This window comes from Sorex fumeus, unplaced genomic scaffold (genome assembly GCF_029834395.1).
Source record: "Sorex fumeus unplaced genomic scaffold, SorFum_2.1 ptg000022l, whole genome shotgun sequence".
In the NCBI taxonomy this organism is placed as follows: Eukaryota; Metazoa; Chordata; class Mammalia; order Eulipotyphla; family Soricidae; genus Sorex; species Sorex fumeus.
The window spans coordinates 4,769,063-4,779,068 of NW_026606079.1; the positions used below are offsets into that span (position 1 = coordinate 4,769,063).

General features: G+C 46.8%; 1 gene segment (V, D, J or C); it reads right to left on the reverse strand.

The window, feature by feature from the left end:
• Positions 1 to 596: 596 nt before the first annotated feature.
• On the reverse strand, positions 597 to 8,341 carry LOC130023154 (Ig heavy chain V region 1B43-like). The segment is given in 3 exon segments: positions 597 to 761; positions 993 to 1,294; positions 8,249 to 8,341. Coding segments are annotated over 3 exon segments (513 nt in total).
• Positions 8,342 to 10,006: the final 1,665 nt, after the last annotated feature.

A 10,006-nucleotide genomic window follows, 5' to 3' on the forward strand; every position in this document is an offset into this window, starting at 1 on the left:
AAGTACCAGGACGTTCACTCCATGGCTTGGAGGCCAGCCTCACGCGCTAGGAGAAAAGGCAGCTCCGATAGAGAAGGGAGCACCAAATAAAGGGTGTTGGGAGGATCCTCCCAGGATGGGAGATGCATGTTCTAAAGTAAACTATAGACAGAACATGATTGCCACTCAATGCCTCTTTTGCAAACCACAGCACCAAAAAGGAGAGAGAAAACAAAAGGGAATGCCCTGCCACAGAGGCGGGGTGGAATGGTGCAGTGGGTGTGGGGGGTGGGGGATCATTGGTGGTGGAGAATGGGCACTGGTGGAGAGATGGGTACTCAATCATTGTATAACTGAAACCCAAGCACAACAATTTGTAAGTCTACAACTGTACCTCATGGTGTTTCACTAATAAAAATTAAAAGTAAAATAAAAATAAAATAAAATAACAATGGTGAAAAAAAGAAGTGCTGGTCTGAGTTTGTGTGGCGGACGAACAGTGGAGTTGGAGCATATGGGTCAGTGAGGGACAGAGGCAGCTAGATGAACCAGCTTTGTGAGGGTCTAATGGGGGTGAGTGTTGGGGGACAAGGGACTGGTACTGTGATCTGAGGGTGTCACTGAATATGGAGCTGCTCTGGAAGCGATGGGGAAGGGTCCTGGTACTGACGCTGGATCCGGACCTGACTCTCATTAAGGCTCAGTGCTAACAGGTTGCAGAAAGTGTGACAAGCTTGATCAAAGTTGGTACAACGATACTTGCAGGGGGGTTGCAAATGGACCTGCCCTAAGACTTAGTGATGGCAGAACAGGGGCCCGAACTCCCTCCAACTACAGCACGGATCAGTTATTATTGTGTTTTGATTCTCGTGATGGACCATACTCCCTCCTCATCCCCTTTCCCCTTTCAGTCCTGAGCGCCCTCTGGTGGCCCTGGAGACTCCTGCAGACAAACATGTCTCAGCATGTTTGTGTCTGGGCTCACCCTGACTTCCCCTCACTGTGTCTCTCGCACAGTAATACACAGCTGTGTCCTCGGGGGTCATTGAGCTCAGCTTCAGGAAGAACTGATTCTTGTTCGTGTCCCTGGTGATGGAGATGCGGCTCGTGAAGGATGGACTGTAGTTGGTGTTTCCATTATAACAGATGCGCCCCAACCAGAGCAGGCCCTTCCCTGGGGGCTGGCGGATCCAGTGCCAGCAGTAATTGCTGGTTGTGATGGAGAATCCGGAGACAGAGCAGGTGAGGGAGAGGGTCTGGGAGGGGGCCACCAGGCCTGGGCCCGACTCCTGCAGGGTCAGAGCAGACACAGCACCTGGGGACAAGGAGAATCAGTCACTGTCAGTCCCTGCAGTCACTCCCTCCCCTAGACCCTGTCACGTCTGGGACACTCACCCAGAGGGGCTGTCCCCAGGCAGAGGAGAAGACCCCACAGAATCATCTTCTCGACCACAGCTTTGCCTTCCCCAGAGACTCAGCCCTGAGTGAGGAGACAGCTGTGAGCTCCACAGCCCAGACAGCATTTGAACCCAGAGCCTGAGAGGGATTTGCATGAGGCGACCAAGTCTGTTATAAGGGGAAGCTTTTTTGCTTTGAATCTCATTGTCCCATTGGGGTGCTGAACTCACACACCCTGTGTGATGGATTGAGAATTCAGTCCATGGGGCACCTTGAAAGAGGTTATGTGAGGGTCCTGACTCAGTCTACATAATAATCAGTGTCAGTGACATTGACAACATTACAACTCCTTCCATGTGACTGTCTTGAAATATATAATGAAAGTTGTTACATTTTTACCTTTTTAATAATCAAAGAAACTTTAATACTAACCCTCTTTTACAATGCTGTAACTGATTTCATTTAATCTATGATTCATTTGAAATATTTTCAGTATCTCTGTCTATATGTATGTATCTTTCTTTCATTGTATGAATTCGTTTTTTGCTTCCCAAAGTTCCTTGACCTTACATTAATCAAGATTTTTGCAATGTTCTCTTCAAATAGATATTCACTTGAGAGTCTATGCTATGTTTTCATGACCCAGTTTTAGCAAGAAACCTCAAACACATAATGAAATTTCTCTCCCTGGACATCTGGACAGCCTCTAGATCCGATTACACCCGTGGTTCCCTCCATTCCCCAGGTCGTGTCTGCTTGTCCTCCCCTCAGCAAGAAGCCTTAAGTCAGCCCCTCAGGATCACCTCAGCCTGGACGCTCCTGTTCTCTGAGCCTGCTCATCCCTTAACCACAGATCACTGTACACATATGCAGTGTTTGTGGTTAATTCAGATTTTCAAGGATGCATAACTTTTACAACAAGGAGTTTGTTCTTTTGTAATGTGAGTAATGTTTGAAGCATTAGCCTCAGTCTCCCAGTCAAGGGCACTGGCATTTCTGCCTCAGTGGCACTCATTTCTCACCTGACAGTCTCCTAATCTGACTCACAAAGCTTGGAAACGGATGCGCTAGCCAGTCCCCCTGCACTACGCACGTGGACATTGAAAACAGGGACATTGAGGATGCACAACATGAAGCGGGTCAAAATTTCAGTCCAAATCGACCCCCATACCTTTTTATTGCTGGAGGAAATCTGAATCAAGAGGGTAGAAATCATGTGTCTCAACTCACCCCGGAATATACTCTTGTTAGCAGCACAACATGCTGGGCACAATCACAAAGAAAAAGTCACTTTAATATTGGGTGAAAATAAGTTCTAGAGAGTCTGTGAATTCCTAACTATGAAACTTAACATGAGGCCCTTTGAACAATCCTCACAAGACACTAAACTCATGTCTGTACCATGTCTGCTGTACAACTCTCAGCCTCTCTGTGCAAACACAGCCCTGTGGCGTGGTTCCTCCTTTCACAAGTATAGCAGCAAAACAGAACTGACCCAACTCAAGAATCCCACAGCCTTCCCTGGAGGTGCTCCGTGTTGAATTATTTCAGGTTCAATTTTAAGATGAGCCTCAAGCACCTGTATGTGTCTCCCAGAACCACAAAATACATGATCGTGTAGTGACGTCTGTGTGATCCTGTCACTGCAGCACTAAGTGTTGTAGAAAGATGTGCATAAGCCCCAATGTTGACTCTTTTTGCTTCTCTGTTCAGCCATGGAGTCCATTCTTTACCTCCTTAATTTCTGTTTTAAGCACATTTTTATAATTATTTCCTTCAATCATTATAGATATTTGAAACTTCACTGCTGTTTTCAGTTCAGTGATCATTGAGTGGATTGGTGCTCTGAGGTGATTCTCAGAAAGTATCGAATGTTCTGATGTACTTGAGGTCTTTCCCAGACTTTTGTCCCTATTTATTAAAGCCATTATAATTCTTTTCTCTTTCACTATTCCTTGTGCGTTGGCAGCTCCTTGTGTAACTCTAAGTGGTCTGTGTGGAGATCTGGAGATTGTGCTCACACTGGTAGGCTACTGCTGTGATGGATCCATTTTAGGAAACCATTGTTTTTTAAATCTAATTTTATTTTTACATAATTGTTCATAGTGATTCATTACATTCAATATTACAACACGAATCCCACCACCATTACAACTTCTCACCATTATTTCCTATTTTCCCAACCACCACCAAAGCCTCCCCGAAGAGCAGGCCTGAAATGATTTATTTTGTATTACTTGTTAAGATTAATTCACCAAAAATTATCAAAAAAGATTTTATTAGACGAAAGTGTATGAAGATTGTTGTGTCCCACCCTGGAGCCATTAAGCGCTCATATACGAGATTACTCACCTATGTTACAGGTTAAGACTAGTGTTTTATTATTTTCTTCATCGAGATGGGTTGCCTTCTACATTACATTCCGTCCAAAGTGGCGTGCTAGTCATGGTATATCGTGATACAGAATAAGAGATGTCACACCAGGAATTTAAAATGTTTGTGGGGTGATGCAACTCAGGTTAAATTTTAACCTGAGGCTGTTTAATTTCTTGGTAAACTTGGTCCCAAGTTGTTGTGGTTCGGCCAAAGGCACAGCTGCAATTTTGGGGTGTCAGGAAGCCTGGCTGGTGACTTTGGAGTTCAGAAGCATGTCTACAGCTCAGTGATCTCTTTTGAAATTTCTTTATGTTAGATCATTTATTATCCAATGCTCATTTTGAATATTGTGGGTGAGCAGTCACACACTTCTGGAATCCTAGATTGTAAATGGTTGCGTTGCAGAGACATTTTTGTAGGCACTAATTGATTTGGAGATTCAGTTGGGCATCTGTAGACCAGGGCTGTTGGTGCGCTAAGATGGTGCCTGGAGGCACATTGTGGAGGCGATGGCCAGGTCGACAAGCAGCCAGGGAGCTGGGGAGGGACAGCCCGGTGCCTCTTCTGCCATGCAGCAAGGAGATTTAGTCCTGGAACCCTCATACCTGGGCCTTGCTTGTGGAAGCTCTTTGTCACCAGGTTCCATCTGGAGTAGGCGGGGAGACTGCACCTGCTCCATCTGGGGTGTCCCTGTGAAATGGACTCAACATGGGGCCTGGAGATATCTCTGGATCTGGGGTGGCTTACAGGACTCACTGCTGTATCTCTGGGTTTTGATCTCTTTCAGGATTTATTTATGGGTCCCTGAAACAAGGTCAGTAATAGAGTTCACAGGGTGGTGCTGGCATTGCTTTGGGGGAGTGACTGCCACTGCTTCCGGGTGTATTGGGAAGAGGGTGGAGGTAGCCCAAGATAACTCTGCGAAAGCCTGGAGATTTCAGTCACAAAATCCGCATACCCGAATTTTCAGCACACAGTACCTTAGTGAGGTCCGTCCTGAGACAGTGGAGTCAAGCCGGGGATTTGGCAGCGATTTTGGACTGTATAAGTATGCGGGTGCTGGGGGATCTGCCTGGGTAGCACAGGTCAACCTGCCCCGCTCTGATTTACCCCAGTGTGTTCAGCCATATGCGGGTCAGAGATTAACTGTAGCTTTTGTTCTCTTTCCAGATTTATTTACAGGCCTCTAAAATAAGACCAATAAATGAGCTTCTATAGCTGAGCCAGAGGTCTTTTGTGGGTGTGGCTCCCAACTCTCTCCCCCATACATAACTTTTGGCTGTTTAATTTCTTGGTAAACTTGGTCTCAAGTTGTTGTGGTCCGGCCAAAGGCACAGCTGCAATTTTGGGGTGTCAGGAAGCCTGAAGGGACCATCAGGCTGCTGATGCACTCACCCCACAGGTACAGGTTGACCTGATGGCGGCACCATACCCTATGCAGTGCTTTCTGTTTGTAGAAGTGTATGTAGGGTGCGATGACGGACACTCATTCTCAATAGCCTTCCACTCTATGGATATATTATGGGTTTTTACTCATTACTAAAGGCGTCTTGGGTTACTCTCAGTCCTGGACCTTTAAAATAGATCACAAGCACTTCCTAGGAGGAGGGACAAAAATGAGGAAAAGCTGTTCTATATCTTACATGAATATCAAGGAGAAAGTTATACAAATAATAATAATTAAAAAAAACAGGAAAATATCTATACATACTCACCCTGGCAGGCGTTGGAGTCCTGGAGGCCTGGTGGGGTGAGTGTGGGGGACAGGGAGGACAGATCACAGGGAGGGGTTTGGAGGTTTGAGGGTGTGACAGAGAGTGGAGCTGCTCTGGGAGCGACAGGGAAGGGTCCATGGAAAGCCGCTGGAACTGGGCATGGATGGGCTTAGGTGGGGGTGATTGGGGCTGAGTGTATCTTTGTTGTAACAGAATATTGGTCCGTGTGGGCTTCTTGCACATGGTGACCCTCTTTGCCCCTGGTGGGACTGAGGCCTTTCTCAAGTGGCTCTCGAGTGTTCTCTGCTGGTCGGTAGCATCCCTGCAGCCCTGCCTGTGGTCTGGGGAGTCCTTCAGAGTCCCCCGATTCCCAATGTGAATAGAGGAATGCGTCCTGATCACCCAGAGGGACAGGAAGTGTGAGCACTGGGAAATGAGTCCAGCCTGATTCACAGCAGTTTCCCCAGAGAGGTGTGTTCAGAGACAGTCCATGGAGAAGGGAATACTTCCTGCCCCCACGTGGAGGTCACTCATGCCTGAGTCACATCACAGCTCACAGAGACATTAGAGTAAGTCTGGATTACAGAAATGGAATCTGTGCAAAAGGAGAACAAAAGGCCACATTACAAAGAGATTGAAAAATTAAGAAGAAAAAAAATTAACTGATAAAAATCAATGTCATTGTCACTAAATTTCAATAGACATTTGATTCATAGACGAGTTGAATTTCCAAATCAATATCCTGGAATATAGGCTGGGTATTTGACATCTTGTGAAAATTTGAATAATAAATGTTGTGAACAGAAATACAGCTTCCTCACAAAAATTTGTAAATCTACAACTGTACCTCATGGTGTTTCACTGATGAAAATCTAAAAAACAAAGAAAAGAAAAGAAAAGAAAAGAAAAGAAATACAGGTCCCTGCAGTGTCTTTGAGTTCAGAGACTCTGAATATTATCTGAACATTTTTTACTCAAGGAAATAGATTATTTTTTTAACTGTGTCATATCCATGCCTATCAGATTTCAAGTGGACTAAAATCAGATGCAGGAGGGAAAGGTAAAGGTAAAGGTAAAGGCCCTCCCGTTGATCGTCGATTTGCTCGAGCGGGCCCAGTAACGTCTCCATTGGAGACTTTGTTGTTACTGTGTCTGGCATATCGAATACTCTCGGTAGCTTGCCGGGCAGGAGGAATGAACATTATTCCTGTCTCCTCTTGTGCACCTCAACTCATCTACCCTCTGTCTGGGGGACATAACCTGGGGGCCCTGGGTCTCAGGGTGTAGAATGAGAAGAAATTGAACCCCCTGATTTCCTAGTTTCCAGCATGCACAGGGCACAGAAAGAGAGTAATTAATCATTATTGAAGCATGTTTTTCAGATGATATTTTGTTGGCAATCAATGAGAATTCTAGCTACAGGATCAGTGTTTTAATTTGATCCAGTTCAATTTTGAAAGGCTGGGGCGATAACACAGCAGTAGGGTGTTTGCCTTGCACACAGCCAGCCTGGCTGAGCTGGGTTCGATTCCTCTGCCCTTCTCCAAGAGCCCGGCAAGCTACCGAGAGTATCTCGACCGCACGGCAAAGCCTGGCAAGCTACTCGTATTCAATATTCAAACAAAGTAACAACAAGTCTCAAAATGGAGACGTTACTGGGACCACTCGAGCAAATGGATGAACTATGGGAGCACAGTGAAACAGTGACACAGTTGTGAAACCCACAGCATCTTCCTGTCCTTAGACACTAGTGAGTGACAGGGACCCTTCCTGAAGGCCCTGCAGGAGAGTGGCCAGGAGTGAGCTGAGGGGTGTGGGCTGGAACTTCCCCCTGAGTCCTCCTGCAGCCCCTACTTTAGCCCTGCACAGAGGGACACAGCAGAGTGAGGAAGAAGAGGAGGCTCAGGGGTCACAGGTGGTTCTTCAGGTGACAATGCACCCTGACATGCGACTGAGCTGAGCCCATCTCTGGGCGTCCCTGAGCACGGGAGTGAGACTCTCTGGGGAGCAGACAAGAGAGGAGTGTGCATGATCACTGTGGGGAGGGTCAGAGACCTTCACCCCCATATGCCTGGGCGGGAACAGGGGGTAAAGTAAATGTGAGATCCTGGAGGAAGCTGGTACAGAGATCCTTGTGGGAGATTTGAGAATGGACCCCTCCTAAGTGTGAGTGATGGCAGGACAGGGACCCCTGTGGGACCCCCAGGTCATTCTGAGTATAGTGTGGGTTAGTTACTGTGCTGTTAGGATTCCCTTTGTGGATCTGACTCCTTCCTGGTTCCTGTGCCCCTTTCACTCCTGAGCGCCTTCTGGTGGCCCTGGAGAGCCCTGCAGCCCAGCCTGTCTCAGCAGATTTGTGTCTGGGCTCCCCTTGACTTCCCCTCACTGTGTGTCTCGCACAGTGATACACTGCTGTGTCTGCGGGGGTCACTGAGCTCAGCTGCAGGTAGAACTTGTTCTTGTTCTCGTCTGTGGTGATGGAGATGCGGCTCTTGAGGGATGGGCTGTAGTAGGTGTTTCCATCCCAACATATACGCCCCAACCAGAGCAGACCCTTCCCTGGGGGCTGGCGAATCCAGCCCCAGCAGTAACCACTAGTTGTGATGGAGAATCCGGAGACAGTGCAGGTGAGCGAGAGTGTCTGGGAGGGGGCCACTAGTCCTAGGCCCGACTCTTGCAGCTGCATCTGGGACAGGACACCTGGGAACAAGGAGAATCAGTATCTGTGACTCCCTGCAGCCACTCTCTCCCCTAGACCCTGTCACATCTGGGACACTCACCCAGGGGGGCTGTCACCAGGCAGAGGAGAAGACCCCGCAGAATCATCTTCTTCTCTACCACAGCTCTGCCTTCCCCAGAGACTCAGCCCTGAGTGAGGAGACAGCTGTGAGCTCCACAGCACAGAGGGTATTTGACCCCGGAGCCTGAGAGGGATTTGCATGAGGTGACCCAGTCTGTTATAAGGGGCAACTTTCAGACCTTGGACCTTCTTGTCCCATTGGAGCGCTGAACTCACACAACCTGTCTGGTTGATTCAGCACTTGCCAATGAAGTACATTGAAACAGGTCATAGAAGGCTCCTCACTTGTTTTAATAATCTGTCTTAGTCAAGTTAAAATTATTATAATCATTTCAATTTCAAGTTTCTAATGAACATAGTTTGCATTGCTTATGTTTAAAAAACCTTTTTAAGATATCCATCATTTAGATGCTCATAATTATAATCATACTTAAACTAGTTTCACATCCGTCTCTCTCTAAAATAATATCCAAACAAAAACTGCCCTTCCCAGTATTCATTCCTTTCATAAAGTATGACATAGTTGTATATGATAACTGTTTAAAAATCACTTAACTTCCCGTTAGTCATCGATTTGCTCGAGCGGGCGACAGTAATGTTTAATTTTGTCGCTGTCGCGTGCTAGTGTAGCCCAATGGCATCTGTTTGCTCTGGGAACATAAAGAGCCTTAAATCAATCGTTCATGATCTTGATGAAGAAGTCTGAGCATCTGGTAGATGGGCGGCCACGCGGTCTTTTGACATCCCGTGGAATCCAGTCTGTAACAGCTCTAGTCCAGCGGTTGTCTTTAAATCTCATAACATGTCCACCCCATCTGATTTTTGACACCTTGGCAAACGGGACAGCGTCCCTGATTCTTGATCATCGACGGATGTCGGAACTCCGGATTCTTTCTCTCATTTGAGTGAAACGTGATATTCCAAGCATAGCTCTTTCAATTCTTCTTTGGGAGACCTGAATAGCGTTCTCATCCTGTTTGCATAGGGCCCAGGCCTCTGAGGCATATGTTAATGCAGGAAGAACAGTGGAATCAAAGAGATGTGCCTGGAGCCGGAGGTTCTTTGTCCTCTTAGCTATTATTTTGATGTTCTTGAACTCGTTCCAAGCAGCTCTCTTCCTCCTGCGCAGCTTGGGTGCCAGGTCATATGTCATGTTGACTTCTCGACCTAGGTACACATAGCTGTTGCATTCGGAGATGGTTGTTCCGTTGAGAGCGAATGGGACATCAGGAACGAGGTTGTTTGTCATAAACATTGTCTTTGTAAGATTCAGCTGTAGTCCTACCTTTCCACACTCACGGTCAAAGTCGGCCAGCATTTGTGCCGCTTGGCTGATGTGTGGTGTTATTAAAACAATGTCATCAGCAAAGCGGAGGTGGTGTAGCTGCCGACCATCTATCTTCACTCCCATTCCTTCCCATTCCAGTCCTCGCATGATGTTCTCGAGGGTGGCACTGAAGAGTTTCGGTGAAATGGTATCACCCTGCTGAACCCCTCTCTTGACATCAACGACCAATTCTTTGTAGAATGGTGAGATCCTGGTAGTGAATCCGCAATACAGCTCATGGAGGATCCTGATGTATTGGGCTTGAATGCCCTGATTGGCTAGGGCTTCAATGACCGCTTCCATCTCAACAGAATCAAAGGCCTTCTTTAAATCAATGAACGTTAAACAGAGCGGCATCTTGAACTCCTGAGAAACCTCAATGAGCTTGGTTATCGTGTGGATATGGTCGAT